General features: G+C 35.2%; 2 protein-coding genes across 4 annotated transcripts; both read left to right on the top strand.

Moving 5' to 3' along the window:
- Positions 1-1730: 1730 nt before the first annotated feature.
- On the top strand, positions 1731-12867 carry LOC121260893 (serine/threonine-protein kinase STY17-like). Of its 2 annotated transcripts, none has more exons than XM_041162966.1 (15): positions 1731-2170; positions 2387-2501; positions 3063-3160; positions 4840-4894; positions 6023-6133; positions 6612-6662; positions 8319-8494; positions 8573-8680; positions 9313-9386; positions 9588-9682; positions 10397-10492; positions 11644-11724; positions 11832-11885; positions 12339-12473; positions 12540-12867. In XM_041162966.1, exons 1-15 carry the CDS (start codon positions 1980-1982, stop codon positions 12582-12584), a joined length of 1485 nt encoding a protein of 494 aa, XP_041018900.1. In that variant the 5' UTR covers positions 1731-1979; the 3' UTR covers positions 12585-12867. The 2 variants fall into 2 exon arrangements, with proteins under 2 accessions (XP_041018900.1, XP_041018899.1); XM_041162965.1 differs by having other exon boundaries at positions 1733-2170; positions 9507-9682.
- Positions 12868-13011: 144 nt separating this feature from the next.
- Positions 13012-16685, top strand: LOC121260892 (mechanosensitive ion channel protein 8-like). 2 transcript variants are annotated; one of them, XM_041162964.1, is made up of 5 exons: positions 13012-14676; positions 14884-15007; positions 15340-15459; positions 15554-15756; positions 16138-16685. In XM_041162964.1, exons 1-5 carry the CDS (start codon positions 13280-13282, stop codon positions 16472-16474), a joined length of 2181 nt encoding a protein of 726 aa, XP_041018898.1. In that variant the 5' UTR covers positions 13012-13279; the 3' UTR covers positions 16475-16685. The 2 variants fall into 2 exon arrangements, with proteins under 2 accessions (XP_041018898.1, XP_041018897.1); XM_041162963.1 differs by having other exon boundaries at positions 15166-15459.

Raw genomic sequence — 16685 nt, 5'->3', positions numbered from 1 at the left:
AGAAAATACAGGAGCAAGCTAGTCCTATATGTATTCATCGATACTCGAATTCATCAAAAAGTACTGAATATTAAAGGCTAATTCATAGCAAGAGTTTTTTTTTAAACAAAAAATTATTCTTTTGGTGGGTCTGAAGGGAAGAAGGCTGAACTTCCCACGTTGCTAAATTGTAAATACATAAAAGATTTTTGGCATGCTTCAAAGATATTGCAATGATGCAAAACCTCTGCCTTCTTCTGAGATCAGGCTGGCTTACTACTGTGGAGTATTTGAACTTTGGAAAAAAATAATAATCATATTTTAAATTAAAGATATTTTTTATAAAAAATTATTATTTTTATAAATTATTTTATAAAAATATTATTCACTTAAAATAGAATTGAGTAAAAAATGAGAAAAAGATTAAGGTATATGTTTTCTTAAAAAAAAAAAAAAATTAAGACGAAACAGTAGCCCAGTAGTGAAATTTGTCAGTCTCTGGTGAATAATAAAACATCGTGGAATAATATGCAGACGCAAGGAGATGGTCAATCAGGACTCGCCCATTCTTCCAAGCCAAAGGGAATCTGTTCTGCGGTTAATTTTTTAATTTTAATTTTAATTTTTTAATTTTTTGTTTTTAGTTTTCCTACCGAAAGGTAAGAGAAAATAGTTCAAAAGTTCGGCATGAATGTCTCATGCACCGTTGTGCCTTGAAGAGCCTCATACTGCCACATGCAGCTCCTTTGGGATTAATGGTTTCGGATCTTCGAGACCTGACCTATGCTTTCATTCCTAGTGTGACGTGTGAGCTGCACGTGCTATCACAACCAGTGTTGGTCTTTTACAGGCGATTCAACATAATTTCCAGTTGCTACTATTCTATATTTCTACTTTTTCTAAGGATCAAGTTTAACCAAACATCAAGTTAAAAGTGATTGTGAAAAGTCTCATTCAGCTAGTCCAGGCTAACAAAATGCAACACATAACTCTCTACTGCGACTTCTAGCTATAGTTTTATAGTTTATTTGTCAGATTATGTAAAAATAGTTTCAAACGACTTCCCCTTATAGAAAATGAGTAGGCCAAATTTTTATTTCCAGATCTCTTTTTTTATTTCTCTTATGTTATATTTGTTGACTTTGAGAAGATTGTAGAAGCTCCCATCCCATCAAATTTTGTAGCCTGTAATTTTTGATAAAAAAAGATGATGCAACCAACGGGCGTTACAAGAATGATGTTTGTTTTTTTAACCGGACTTATTTAAATTTAAAATCTATCTCAATTCATTTTATCTCATCTTATCTTATTATTATAATTTTTTTAAATTCTCGTATAAAATATAATAAATAATTTAACTTTTTTTAAAATAATTTTTTTAAATTCATATATAAAATATATTAAAAATTTAATTTTTATTTTACTATTTATAAATCTTCTCAACTCAGACAAGTCAAAATGGCGATCAAATGATCTTGTATAACGTATCTGAAAAAAATAAAAATAAAACCTAATTTCTTTTGATCCTCAGAAAAGTTGTCTTTATTGTTTATCTCGTTCGATTTATTATTTGTCATTTTCCGTCAAAAGTTGGCTTATATTGTTTCCTCTGATCGCATAATAAATCGTCAATGATTGAGACAATTTTTGTTTGTGTGTTTACGCCAACTGAGATGCATTGTAAGAACCGACGGACGAGATTGATTGGGAGTTGGAGAGGCGAGAAATGAGAAGTGCGCCCGCCACTTGTCGTTAACGTTCTTTATTTAATTTCTCAGAAACAGGGAAGGGGCACAGAGAAGTGTAGAGCAGAAGCCATGGCGCTCTTCCAAAAGCCGTTTATAACTTCTCTCTAGAAAATCTTCTCAATTTTTTCCTTCTCCTTTGGTATAGTTTCGGCTTCACGTGGACTGTGCTTATTCCTCGACGACCGTTATTCAAGATTCTGAACTGTGGTTCTTGAGTTTTTCATTTTGTGTTTTCGTTTTGGCGGTGTGATCATGGATATTGATACGGAGAGCTGTAGTAGTAGAGCCGTGGATTTCGCACCGACTCACAGTCGGAGCCGGAGATTGAAAGTTATTGCGTACGATCAAGTTCTTCATCTACTCAAGGACTCGAACTTCGCAGAGGCCAATCTTCCTGGTTTTGAAGATGAGCTCTGGATGCATTTTCATCGGCTCCCCCCAAGGTACCCCCAAAACCCTAGCCTTAGGTTAATTTTTATTTATTTATGTCTTCTTGTTATTTGCTTGCGTTTAATAATCTTTCTTGTTTGTCACAAAAGTATGACGTAATTATGGCTTTCAACTTTGGCTTAATGGCCCTTTATGGAGCCGATGCTGCTGAAGTTTGTGGAGGGCTTATCATCAATGCTAAAGTTTATGGAACCATTTTCTAATTGCAGGTATGCCTTGGATGTGAATGTCGAGAAAGCACAAGATGTTCTTATGCACAAAAGATTACTGCATATGGCACGCGATCCTGCTACCAGACATGCAATCGAAGTTCGTGTCGTGCAGGTAACTTATAAGAGAGACCATATATCCTTGTATCATTTGCAGAGTAAGGATTCCTGGCTTTATGTATTTTTCTTTTGAGTGTTGGGGTTGGGTGTTGGGGTAGAGTTTTAGCTCTACGGGAAACAAGGGGTTGGGGTCGGATCTGGGGTCGGGTCTGATGCATTTTGGATTGTTTTTCTACGGGCTTTTTGGGTATTTTGGATAAGATGTTTTCTTTATACATTCAGATATATATATATATATATATAATTTTTTACTTATAAAAAAAAATGTATTTTTCTTTTGAGTTTCCCTTTTCCTGTTGGCTGTTACATATATCATCATTTCCATCCATCACAAAAATGAAATTTAAATGCTAGTTTGACTTATAATTGAGCATATTTCTGGAATTGGATCTTTTGTCTCTCGTGTCTAGTGGTAATTGACGTATTTACTGTTCGAATACTGGAGCTGATTTTGTCACAATTCTGGCTTCTCGAGCTTTTTTGTTGCTCCCCCACCCCACACCACGCGGCGCGTAAACTCGTTTTGATTGACCAAATTCTTCTCGAAAACATGCAGGCTCATTTTGCTACTACTGGAAATTGCAGTTATTCATTTTATTCAAACTCTCAAAGAAAAGTGGATACTCAGTGTGCTGATAATAGCAGGGAAAATGGGTATGGTAAAAATGTCCTTCCATTTCTTTAATTAGGATTATTAATTCTTGACAGCTCGTGTATTCTTTCTCGTGTATTGTATGCTCGTCACCTGATGTTCAGCTAATTTTCAGGGCCCGTTTGTCAATACAACTATTCTCATAAATTTTATTTTCACACATCACTCAAATACAAATACTTTTTAATTCCAAAATTTTAAGATTTTTATCTAATCATTAACTAACCAGTATAACTTTCCCAAACTCAAACAAAATACAAAAATCCTATACAACTTTTTCAAATTTCAAAATAAAAATAATATTCAAACAATTTTTTAATTTTATAATATTTTATTCAACTTTTTCTCTCTCATTTCTCAAAACCCAATAAAAAATCTTAAGAGCATTAGCATTGGTTTATATATATGCAAATGCAAACACATATTCGAATAATTAGACCATTAAATTGACTACATTGGGTTATACATATGGAAATATTTCCATAGTTATAAACAGTGTCAATACATATTTGGAAATGCACCATTCATTCCTCAAATGCTATTTTATTAATTTTTTCTCTCTCCTCCTACTCTCTCACAACCCATTCCTCTTCTCCCTCCCTCAAAAGCACAACAGAACCTTCACCTTCACCTTCATTTTATTATAAAAAATATTATTTTTTTTTATCATTTTATTATATTTTTAATATAATATATTAAAAAAATTATCTTTTTTATTATTATATTTGTATTATTAATGCCAAATATATGTAGTGGGTGCTAATTGCAAAATATATATAAAAAATTAATAATAATAATAATAATAATAATAAATAATATTTTATTATTATATTGACTCAAAAATGCATAATCTAATGTGAGAGTTTTTATGGCAAAGACAATATCCACAACATGTGATTTTGCATTTGCATATAGAGAAATCCCTAATAATTCTCGAGCTCAAATCATTTCATTATTATTTACAGATATATTGAGATATTCTAAGCATCCAAACGGAATCTAAAAGTCAACTACTTGTGTGATCAAGATAGGCATGACTATGCGAATGATAATCCTCTTAGTTCGCAGCAAATAATTCTAATAGGTTTAATCCTGGTTGTGAGATTTGTCGCTGCTTTTCCTTGGCATTATATTTTATGGCCAGTTGTTGAAATTCGATTGACGTGCGTACTTTATTCCTCCTTGGATGTTACCATCAAAATCCTGTAAATTTCAATGGTATGATTGGGAATTTTCCCAGCTCTTCTCTTTTACTTTTTTCCAGAAGAGACTTCAAGTGTATTGCATCTGATTAGAAATTATTTTGTTTCTTGAAATATCTCCTATTATAAAACCTAAGAAGATCCTATCAAACTTGATGCATCCCTGCAACTGTCACAATCAAGTTGAGCCGTGGCTTCATCAGAATATTTATTCTATCCTAGTCTGTAAAAATTATGCATAATCTTGTACTGATTTGTGACTTTGCTTTTAACTGTTATATATCCTTGGACCATATGTTTCCTTTTGATTATATTTATATAAATATATTCTACAATTTTACTCCATTCTGTAGTCAGTTTCATGTTGCTTTCTTGTGGATTATGAGAGTTTCCAAATATTTTTATATTTTTATTTGATTTCTGGAAGCATTATAGGTTCTTAGTCAATAAATATTGTAATGCTTTCCAATATATTGTAGGGCGAGGCTTGAGATTACAATTTCAACAAACGACAAGCCCAAACTTTTCAGTCAGGTAGCTGATCCCCTCTCTAATAGTGAGCATGTTGATTTCACATGGCCCAAACCATTCTTGGAATCATTTCCAGGATTGTTATGATTCTTTATTTTTTGCATCCTTTGGTTATATGTGTTTTCATAATATGCGGTGGATGAATACTCTTGACATTTACAAGGCATCTGACTCGACTTAAATTTTCAGGCAAGGAGATAAAATTATGGAAAGAGAATTATATTGATGCTGCTAATGAACATTATTTTTTAAGGGCCCGAGTCCTACAACCATTAATAATAATGAAACATTAGATCCATATCCCTTGCTGGACCTGATCTGAATCACATGCTGGTGCCTCCTAGAACTGTGAGGGAACTTGGCTATCATCTTCCCATCCATGAGGGGACACCAGTTTGCCCATTCATCATGGGTGCTCTGGAAACATTAAGGTTAATGACCAAGGAATAAAAGAGCTAGTCGCTACTTGAAAAGAAAGAGAAGCAATGGGTTTCATCAATGTCACTGCAGTTGACTGTCTGTGTTTCTTTCATTTTGTGATTACTCTGTTCTCTCAACCATTCACTCCTCCTTCCAAGGTCTGATTGGATAGTTCTTTCTAGCTCTCTATCAAAATTCAGAACACTATAGAGGCATCTCTGTGCTTCATCTATCGTGTTCTTGTTTCACGATCCTTCATTTTCTCTTTAGTCTCCAGTCAACAATTCTGGGGATTAGTTACCACTAGCCACTCCTATTATTGTTGGACTTCTGTCTGTATATGGCATTAGTCCTGATTCTATTTGCAACAATTGAACTTTTAAAGTCAAGTTATACATATTATAGGGATCTCACTTTAATCTGTTATTCATAAGTAACAGATATGAGATATGTCTACTTCTCTGTTACCTTTCCCTTATTTTATACATATCTTTGTCACCACCAAAGCAAGTTCTTTGTACTTCACATGCCTAAAGATAGACTGCAACAGATCAGGCTCAAGATGTGATGGTGGATAAAATAGTTGATTTGATACTATGTATGGAACTTCCAAAAGTTACTTACTAGTAAGATATTCTATCTGTGACTATATTATCTGTATTAAGCAAACGTGTTTTTAGTTGCTATTTGAACTTTTAATGCTGCATTCAGTTGACTTCTTTACTGTCTGAGATTGGGCTGAACATTCAAGAAGCACATGCTTTTTCCACTGTGGATGGATACTCATTGGACTATTTTCTTGTTGATGGTTGGGCACTCGAGGTATCTTTGTATTTTTTCTCTATTTTTTCAAAATAGTATATGATTCATCAATTGATTACTAGTCCCTAGGAAGAATATTTATTTTATCATTCGATCAATTTAAATATTCATTGCTTTATACAGTTGATTAAATGTATGTTTCATTTACTGTCATTTTTCAGTCTTGTTGGATTGTGATAATGATGCAATCAATGCTAATATTCATTGCTTTATACTGCTAAATTTCAATGGCTGTCATTGGCCAGTCTTAATGGATTATGATTATCGTGCAATCAATTTGGATATTCATTTCTTTTGATTGAACATAAACATCATGTATTGTCATTTTTCAGTCTCAATGTATTTTTATTGAGCTTTCAAGTCACATCTTGGCTTTCTTAAATTATTGAATAAACTATATTTGCGTTGTGTATTACTTTGCCTCTTCTGTACGTTTTTGTGAATGGATCAACTGATGTGCATATTCTATAATTTATAGGAGACCGAGCAGCTTAGAAATACACTTGTCAAGAAAATACCAAGAATTGAGGTATCCCCTCTTCCGACTACTTTTTGGTCAATCTATATTATTGACTATATTATTGGCTAGAGGTCATATTTATGTTCAATATGGATGTGTCCCTCTACCTCCCCTTGCCCCTCCCACCAATTTATGTTATTTTTGAACAAATTAAAAGCAAATTTACTTGAGTCTGATTCAGTTTTATTTGTTAAAACAAAATCATGGATAAGATTATTTTGCCAGAAGGTGATCACTTTGTCTGTATTCTAATTGAAGTGTTTATAGGGAATGATTTTTTTATTGGTAAATCATCCTGCATGCATTGCAAATTTGTAGGTGTCCCAAATTATCAATTGTCCACGTACCGACCTTTTTTAGCCTTTCTCATGTTTTGTCAGATGATTGTGAGATCCTTACATTAAAGCTGGAAAGAATTGCATTTCCTAAACACTTAGTTTCATTACTTTCGGTTACTTGAGGCCTGAATTTCAATTTCTGAAGAAGTTGAGTCCTTTAACGACAATAAACAGAACTGGTATGAAATTAGTCTCCCTCATGGCCACCACTGCTATTCATAAAAAGCTTGTATCAGCATTGCTGCTATCAACTTAAGTTTGATCAATGATCCAAAGAGGGAAATTCCTGATACCTGGTTATAGTTGCCTTAATAAGTTCTTTTATTAATTCGGGATGAACTTTTACATGTTATGACACCATAGGCCAAAAAAATCAATTAATTTAAAACTAGCATTTTTTCTGTCGAATTAAATAACTGTGACATTTATGATCTATGATGATAGAGTAAACTTCTTGATCTCTTAAGTATTCTGCTTCGATCTCTAAGTATTCTGCTTCTGCAAATAGTTTATGTTGTTCTGATGCCAGTCCTTAAGTGATGTTTGGGATAGGTGACAATGGGACCTTGAGTTTTCTTGGAAATTTGAAAATGGTAAACGCATATTTAGTTGTGAGGTCTTAATATTTCGATACAAAATAATACAAATGTTATTTAGTTTTTTATCAGTAGAATAATACAAATTTTATAGATCCATATTTCAGAAAAAGTTATAAAATTTACAAGTGAGAAGATGGAGCGATGTAAAAGATTGAGTGGGAGCAATTGTTAGTGGCTAATCAATGAAATAAATGAAAATTTTCTGAGAAGGGTTGATAAACCATGAATCATGTGAAAGTGATAAATAATAATTTGGTTATTCTATGCAATCCAATAGGGCTTGGTTTTACTATGTGCCAGTAGAATCCTTGAAGAAGGGTTTCTGGGCACAGTCCTCTATGCATTTCACATGTTCTTTTCAATTAATGGTTAAAACTAGTATTGAGTAATTATTAATTAAACTCATCTATGGTAGGACCACAAAATAAAGCAATTTGTATTGTGAAAGGGTAAACAATAACACTTTGTTTTAAATCTGGCAGGATTATAAGCTCCCAATCTGTACTGTCCTGTTTTTCTGTTGTCATACTCAACTTCTCTTTGGTGATGTCTTAAAAGTAGAAGCCTTCATTATATGGGGATTCCTTATATGTCCCAATCTTTTATTATCTTTTTATATTATACTAAATTACTAATTTATGCAAACTAAGTGATGCTAGAAGTTATGAACTTGCATGCCTTTTCCGCATACCGCATCTAATTAGATCTGATATCTTGGAGTCACTCAGAAGCACCCTTTGTTGAAATTTCACTGTGTTCCCGCTGCTGAGGAGCAAGAGCAAACTGGAATCAAGTTTATCCCTAATTATGTGAATATGTCCACTGATGGAATTAACGGTTGGGAAATAGATACAAGGCAGTTGAAATATGAAAAGAAAATTGCATCTGTATCATTTTGCGATTTGTGAGTATTTTCATCCTTTATAGCCACGATCTGTTTGTTTATGAGTGTTTGTTGGTAAGTAAGATTGGTTACATGCAGGTATAAAGGTACTTTTTGTAATCAAGATGTAGCAATTAAAGTTCTAAGGGCTGAGCACAAAGATATTAATATCATGAGGGAATTCACTCAAGAAGTCCATATTATGAGGTTTGTCATGTCAAAACACGTAACTTCCATGCAAACTGCTTTCACTATCATCTTCCATTTGTTCTTTTCCTCTCTCTCTCTCTCTCTCTCTCTCTCTCTCTCTCTCTCTCTCTCTCTCAGAGACACACACACACACACACAACACATAAAATTTATATTTTGTCTTTACATCAGCAAGGCAATTCTTGGATTGGATTCATTTGCTACTATAATGAACCCATTTCTTGTTTCAATAAAATTTTATTTTAATTATAAAAAAATGAACCCATTTCACAGAGAGAGAGAGAGAGAGGTTCATATGTTCATTAGCCAGTAATGCATCAATTGATGTTATTCAAAATCTTCTCCTTATCATCATTTAGTGTTGCTAGAACTGCATGATGAGACACATGTTTACCAAGGGGAAAAAAAAGAAATGTATGATGAGACTGAATTTCTCAGTAATTTTTAGTATTTAGTTTTGTTCATAGGTAATATAATTCCAACTTGTTAGAAAACTGACCAGGTGATTATGGTATGCCTCTATATTTTATGAATCTGCATTTTGGTGGATCTCTATAATATAAAAGGCCGTTATCCCTAACCTATGTACTTTTCTTTTTCTCTTCCGACTCTTCTTTTGAAACTTGCAGGAATATTAGGCACAATAATGTTATTCAATTCATCGGGGCATGCCTGAGAACCCCAAACCCCTGTCTTGTCATGGGTAATTTTTTTTTGTGGGATATACTCTAATTTACATTCATTAGCTATTTGATTATGAGTATATGATTGGTAATTTTTTTTATTGGAATTTTCCTTCGTTATTTCTTTCTTTCTTTCTCAGAGTACATGTCTGGTGGAAGCATGCATGACTTTCTGCATAAACAAAAGGGTGTTTTGACACTTCAATACTTATTCGATGTAGCAATTGGTGCTTCCGAGGGAATGAAATTCTTGCATCAAAATAATATAATACATCGGGACTTGAAAGCTGCCAATCTTTTGATGGATGGAAATGGAGTAAGAGACTTATATTTTTTGTGTTATTAGCTTTTTAAATCTATAGGCTTTTTGTGTGTGGCTATTGCATATTTAGGGGTACCCTTGTCTTCCCCAGAGTTCTATATGACCATGGCTTACTTCTTGATCACTGTTTTGGTCTCGAGACATTGTTGAATAGTGGCCTTCTGCTTCATAACCATCATAGCTGATGATGGGTTGGTGATGTCGTAGTTAAAAATTGTGTAAAATGGATGCTCTAAGAATGATTGACTTTTTTGTTAAATTAAAAGACAACTACATCCACTTTTTTGTTTTCTATAAGTGACAACTATATCCACTTTTGAACTGAAAGCTACAGATTTAATTATGAGTTGCTTGTTGATTGATGGCTAGTTACCTGTGATTGGGAATTATTGCTCCTTGTCTAAAAATCTTGATTAGTGGCCCCTATTGTGGCACTTAATTGCAGGTATAACATTTGGATGTCCATAGAATTATTTTCATTTTTATGCGTGACTTTAATAAGGCAGAGTTCTGCTTACAGTTTTTGAACGATGTTTTACAAGTATGAAAGTTATTAGGTCTCAATAAAAAACTGATAAATAGAAAGAAATACTGATTACCATAAAACTTTTTTACAGCCCACATTTATTTTATGGCTGTGTACGTAGCTCTAAGACTGGTCCAAATTTCCATCTACTAAATTTTCAAAAACTCCTCTATCACTATCAGGTTGTCAAGGTTTCTGATTTTGGTGTAGCCAGAATGCAAGCTCAATCTGGTGTCATGACTGCAGAAACTGGAACATATCGTTGGATGGCTCCAGAGGTCTGTTTCTGTAGATATGTACTAATGGCTTTTTAACCTTTTTACCTGATTGCAAGTTTTGAAAAGCATACGATATTTCTAACCTGGCATAAATGTCTAGCTTTTGTACCCTAGAATTGAGTTTCAACGCGTAAATTACTCTTCTCCTTCTGCAGTTTTTGTAAGACAAGTAGGAACATGGTATGCAGGATATAGTCTGTGAAAATGTTCCAAACAATGTACTAAGACCATTTTGGGAAGTTTCTGTAGATATGTTTTGATGGCTGTTTAACCTTTTTACTTCATAGCAAGTTGAGAAAAGATTATTAAATTTAAATTTCTATCCTAACATAAACTTCTAGTTCTTATACCGTGGAATTGACTTTCAAATTTTCAATACATAAATCACCCTTTCTTCCCTGTGCAATTTCAGTAATACAAGTAAGGATCTGGTATGCTGGATAATATCACCTTTTGAGTTCATAAAAATGTGCAAAGATTGTGAAACAGAAAAAAGAAAAGAAAGAAAATATAGTGTGTGAAAATGGCATAGAAATAAGGATGCGCCAAGGTGGGCATGGGCATGGTTTTAGAAACTGGACCATTGGGAAAACCTGAGAAGTGAGAGGTTCAAGGTTAATAAGACTGGCATTGGAGTGTGACCTCCGAAGTAACTTAGCTAATAATTCACTAAAAAATTAATTTGTACTTCTTGAAAAAGTTTAGGAAGAAATATTTGAAAGGAATAAACAATTTTTTACTAAAATTTGATAACCTATATAAGAAAACAACAAAGCATAGACAATAAATTTACAGTCCACCGAGTTGAAGAGGTGGACTTTTGGGTTGATGGTTTTGGCCAACTTTCTGTTTGGTGCATTTAAGGTATAGACCAGACTAGTATAAGTATCAGTCCTATCAATTATGTAAAAACGTGAACATATGAGAGATGAGAGCCTGTTAACAAGAGACGGATTGATAGAATAGAATATAAAATGGGATGTAGTTTCGTTCAGTGTTAGATCAGTGATAGCTTTTTTGACTCCTGAAAGCCAATACATGAATTTGTTCAGTGCTTTCGTTTTTATTTTGCACGGCTTAGTCAATGATTATGTTCCTTTGGCTGCTCCTCCAGCTGTCTGACATGTGTTTTTGGTGTTGATACATGGAAGCTTATTGAACACAAACCATATGATCACAAAGTTGATGTATTCAGCTTTGGAGTTTTACTATGGGAGCTGCTTACAGGAAAGGTAATCAGCTTCCTTTTTGAGGGGGCAAAGTAACAATAGCTTTCATATGATAATTGTTCACTATATCTTTACTTCTATGCATTTATGTTTTCTGACTGAAATGCCAGCTTCCATATGAGCACCTAACCCCCGTACAAGCAGCACTTGGTGTAGTCCAGAAGGTATTGCTTTAGTAAACGTCGACATTGTATATAAAACTTTGTGAATCTTCTTTGTTTGCTCATCGCAGCTTTTGTTTGTTTGTTTGTTTGCTTTTCTGCTCTTGAGAAAATTTTAGTTTACCCCCTTTTCACTGACCACAAATAATATAGCTACTAGCCCCTAGGCCTTTGACCATTATAAGGGTACACAATTACCTAATCTCCATGGCTGAAAAGAAGGTTTCCGGTTCATATTTCATTCTCAAGAATGTGTGCGCCTGGAAAATCATTTGGACCAAGGCTTAACCTGTTGGTGTAAATTGTCTGTATAAATTAGTGTATTACTTGACTAACTGTGCAAGTGACAAATGAAGGTAGCTGGGCATTGCTAAATAATTGTAATTATTATGAACAATTTAAGCTCTAAGCATGGAATGACTAATATTAATAGAGATTTGGTGACATGAAATTCAGGGTCTGAGGCCTACAATTCCGAGTCAAACTAACCCAAAGCTTGTGGAATTGCTTGAGAGATGCTGGCAGCAAGATCCATTCTTAAGACCAGAATTCTCAGAAATTGTAGAAATTTTGCAGCAAATGGCCAAGAGGGTATGAAACCTTCTTTTGTCCTCCTTCAACTCTAGTTTTTTTCAAACTTTTATGGTATTGGAACAGGTGAGCAAGGACGAGAGTGCACTGGCAGAAGGGGAAATCATCTAGAAGAGTATCTGATTATGGGAAGAGTAGCCATCAAAGTGGCAAGTGAGAAGGCCGTTTGAAAGACATTAATGATCTCGTTTCGCGGGGATTTTTTCATTTTGTACTTGTTTTCTTTTGTACTCTTGTTCTGTAAATCTGATTAATCAATAGATAACCTGTGATCAATTAGATAAATTTAGTGATAAGCCATGAGGGAAATGTTTCTCAGACGTTCTCTTCCAAGAAACAGAAAATGTAAATACTAGAACAGCTCAAATATCTGGGAAATCCATACTTGGTTATTCATGACGTGTGTTTGACAACAGTTTCTGGAAGAATTTCTAGAAAATACAATTAAACCACAACGTTTATAATTTACTTACTAAATACAAAGCACCTGATGGCAGCAAATTAAAGTGGATTACTGCAGAGGATTACTGGTACTATCACTAGTAGGCATGTAGTGGCCCCCGTTATCAGCATCTCGTCTCTGTACACATGCATGCAGCCCTTCCACGGTTGAGATTCTACGCTATAAGTGCGTCTTAGCGAGCATATATTCTTCTTCTTCTTCTTTTTTTAACTTTACTTTATACGGGAATAATACCCCGCGTGAAGTTGCTCTTAATGCTTTTGAGAACTGCATCGAATTCTCTACATGGGGCTTCTCAGAGGGTGCTTGAAACCGAGCTCTTCATCTACTAAAGAACAGCTGCATGCAGCACTACTACCGGGAGGAACGGCAACCTCTGTTGCATCATTACCAAAACCACTGTCGAATGGCCCAAAGAGAAGAAGTAGTAGTCACGTTTGATGATGGTATTGGTTGTAGCAATGAACCCATTGATGTAAGCAAGAATGGTAGGGGAAGTCTAAGCAAAAACTCTCAAGGTTCCCCGGAGACGCTTGTATCTCCAAGAAGTGAATCGGTACGAGGAAGAAATAAAGATTTGTCGGTTGAGGAAGAAGTTCTGAGGTGTAGTTCAAATGCTGCATTTCGGCGAGATCCGTGGAGGTACGTGCTAAGCAGGAAGTCTAGGCTGATAGACCTGCCAGAGGACCCATGCCAGGATTCAGAAAGAGGTGTCAACTCTGACCGAGTGCCCGGAAAAGATGAGGATTATGAGGATGATGATATTGAAGACATCCCACAAGAATATAAGAGTCTGAAATTCAGCTCACTGACATTGCTTCAATTGGTGAGTCTTATTTTAATCATTGCTGCCTTGGCATGTAGCCTTTGGATTCCTTTTCTGAAGAGGCTAAAATTGTGGGATCTTCCATTATGGAAGTGGGAAATACTAGTTTTAGCATTAATATCCGGGCGTTTAGTTTCGGGTTGGGGAATTCGGGTGGTTGTGTTTCTTATAGAAAACAGTTTTCTTTTGCGAAAACGGGTTTTGTACTTTGTTTATGGGCTAAGGGGATCTGTTCAGAATAGCCTCTGGTTGAGTATGGTTTTGCTAGTATGGCACAGTATTTTCGATGACAAAGTTCAGGAGGAGACCAAGAGCAAGATTCTCCCTCAAGTAGATAATGTTCTTGTTTGTTTTCTTGTTGGTACCCTTGTATGGCTTCTGAAAACTCTGCTAGTCAAGGTCCTGGCTTCAACCTTTCATGTAAACACATTCTTTGAACGAATACGTGAGGCTTTGTTCAAGCAGTTTGTGATCGAAACGCTTTCTGCTCCCCCATCATTTAGGGGACATAACACACTAGAGGAAGCTATGGCTGAGGTTCAAGAGTTGAAGAAAGATAGGGTTACCATGCCTGGTGAGCTTTGGGCAACTTTGCTTCACAGGAGTGTAAGAAGTGGTGAACTGCAAAATGGTCCCACAGTTGGGAAGAAGTATCCATTTTCAAGCTTTAGTTCTAAAAGGCGAGATGAGGAGATTGCAGTTGACCACCTGCACAAGCTGAATCAGAAGACCATCTCAGCTTGGAATATGGGGAAAATGATTAATATTATTAGGCATGGGGCTCTATCAACTCTTGATGAGCAAATACAGAGTTCAAATATTGAGGATGAAGCATTGTTGCAGATTACAAGTGAATGTAAGGCAAAAGAGGCAGCCAAGAGGATATTTCAGAATGTGGTAAAGCCAGGATCTCAGTAAGTTCTTATTTTCTCTCTCTCTTATCCTTTCTTTTCCTTTGATTGAATAACAATAATAGGTTCTAGAATATGGGAGGTGCCAGGTAGCAAGAGGGAAATTAACCTTCCCTTTCTTTCTTTGAATGAGGTTGGAAGCAGTCATCATATTCCACACATATCCCTAATATATTATTATATTATTATGTAATGTAAACTTCTCCAAAGGTACATTTACCTCGACGACTTGATGCGCTTCATGAGCCAAGATAAAGCTTTGGAAACAATGCGTTTGTTTGGAGTAGCTGCTGGGAAAAAAGGAATCAGCAAGTCATCCCTTAAAAGCTGGATGGTATGACTATTTTCCCCTTACATATCTTGGCCTCTGGCTATGGATTCTCAACTATAAGCTACCTCATCTCCTAGTGAGGAAAGAAACCAACTCGTGTGCTGATTTATTATTGTTTCATGAACAACCTTGAAGTAAAGAATACTTCATTTTTGTATTAGGTAATTGCATTTAGAGAAAGAAGAGCACTTGCATTGTCTCTCGATGATACAAAAACAGCTGTGGACGAACTCCGTAATATGTTGAATGTTCTTGTAGCTATCATCATACTGATAATATGGTTTATAATACTCGGAGTGCCAATTACTCACTTCCTCGTCTTCATGAGCTCACAGCTTCTTTTGGTGGTGTTTATTTTTGGGAACACCTGCAAAACAGTATTTGAAGCAATAGTCTTCTTATTTATAATGCACCCATTCGATGTTGGAGATCGTTGTGAAGTGGATGGGATCCAGGTAAGAAGTGAATATTAATAACATTTTGTTATACGCAGATAAGCATTCATCTTTCATTAAATTCTCAACTATATATGTTTCTTTTGGGTCTCAGATGATAGTTGATGAAATGAACATACTAACAACAGTTTTTCTGAGAAAGGATCACCAAAAGATCGTATACCCGAACAGTATTCTAGCTACCAAGCCCATTGGTAACTACCAACGCAGTCCCCACATGGTAGACACTATTGATTTCTGTATCCATATCTCCACCCCATTGGAAAAAGTTTCCACCATGAAAGAAAGAATAACAAGGTGTGTAGCTGCATCAATATTCTTTTTTTTTTTTCTTATAGTATTGATTTGCATTCTTCTGTAGTACACCTTAATTCCAGAGATTTAGAATATTAAAAATATACGGAATGAACTCATTTATGTTATAATCGGTGGAAACATAACCACTCTTGAGTCAGCCAGTCCTCCACTCTGCTCTTGCGGTGAGAATGGCTGAACACAGAGATGCTGCTTTTTTCTTTTTGAAGAAAATTTTGTGAATTTCAACAAGTTTCTTTCCCCAAACCGGCTTATTACATACACTGCCATAGATATGTTGTGTTGTTGAATCGTTTGTTTTAAAAAGGGAAACATTTTCCGAGTATGTTGTTGAATGGGCATTGTGGGTGCTGAAAATTGCAGGTATATTGAGAGCAAGAATGAGCACTGGCACCCAGCTCCAATGGTGATAGTGAGGGAGGTTATAGATATGAACAAACTGATGATGACGGTGTGGGCTACACACCAGATGAACTTCCAGGAAATGAGGGAGAGATGGAGTAGGAGAGCCCTTCTGATTGAAGAGATGGTCAAAGTGTTCAGGGAGGTCGACATTGAATACCGCATGCTGCCTCTTGACGTGAATATCCGGAACATGCCACCTCTTATATCCGACAGGCTTCCTTCAAACTGGACAACTTGTGCAAGCCGACAGCGATGCCTTTCCTTTCAAAAGAAAAAATTTCTCGGCAGCCGATAACCATGCCAACAGAAACATGTTCGGGGGAACAGTGATTTTTAAGAAATTATTTGCGGTGATTCAGGATAAACTCTCTTCCTCAAAGGGACATGAAATAGGAAAATATTATACACAATATTTTTCACAATACATTTTATAATAATATATTAAATGAGAAATAATTTTAGAAAACAAAATATAGATTACATGTTTGTTGCATTGCCACATGTAG

This window comes from Juglans microcarpa x Juglans regia, chromosome 4D (genome assembly GCF_004785595.1).
Source record: "Juglans microcarpa x Juglans regia isolate MS1-56 chromosome 4D, Jm3101_v1.0, whole genome shotgun sequence".
Classification (NCBI taxonomy): Eukaryota; Viridiplantae; Streptophyta; class Magnoliopsida; order Fagales; family Juglandaceae; genus Juglans; species Juglans microcarpa x Juglans regia.
Note: the sequence above shows the minus strand (reverse complement) of the source record. Positions and strands in the feature narration are given on the sequence as shown.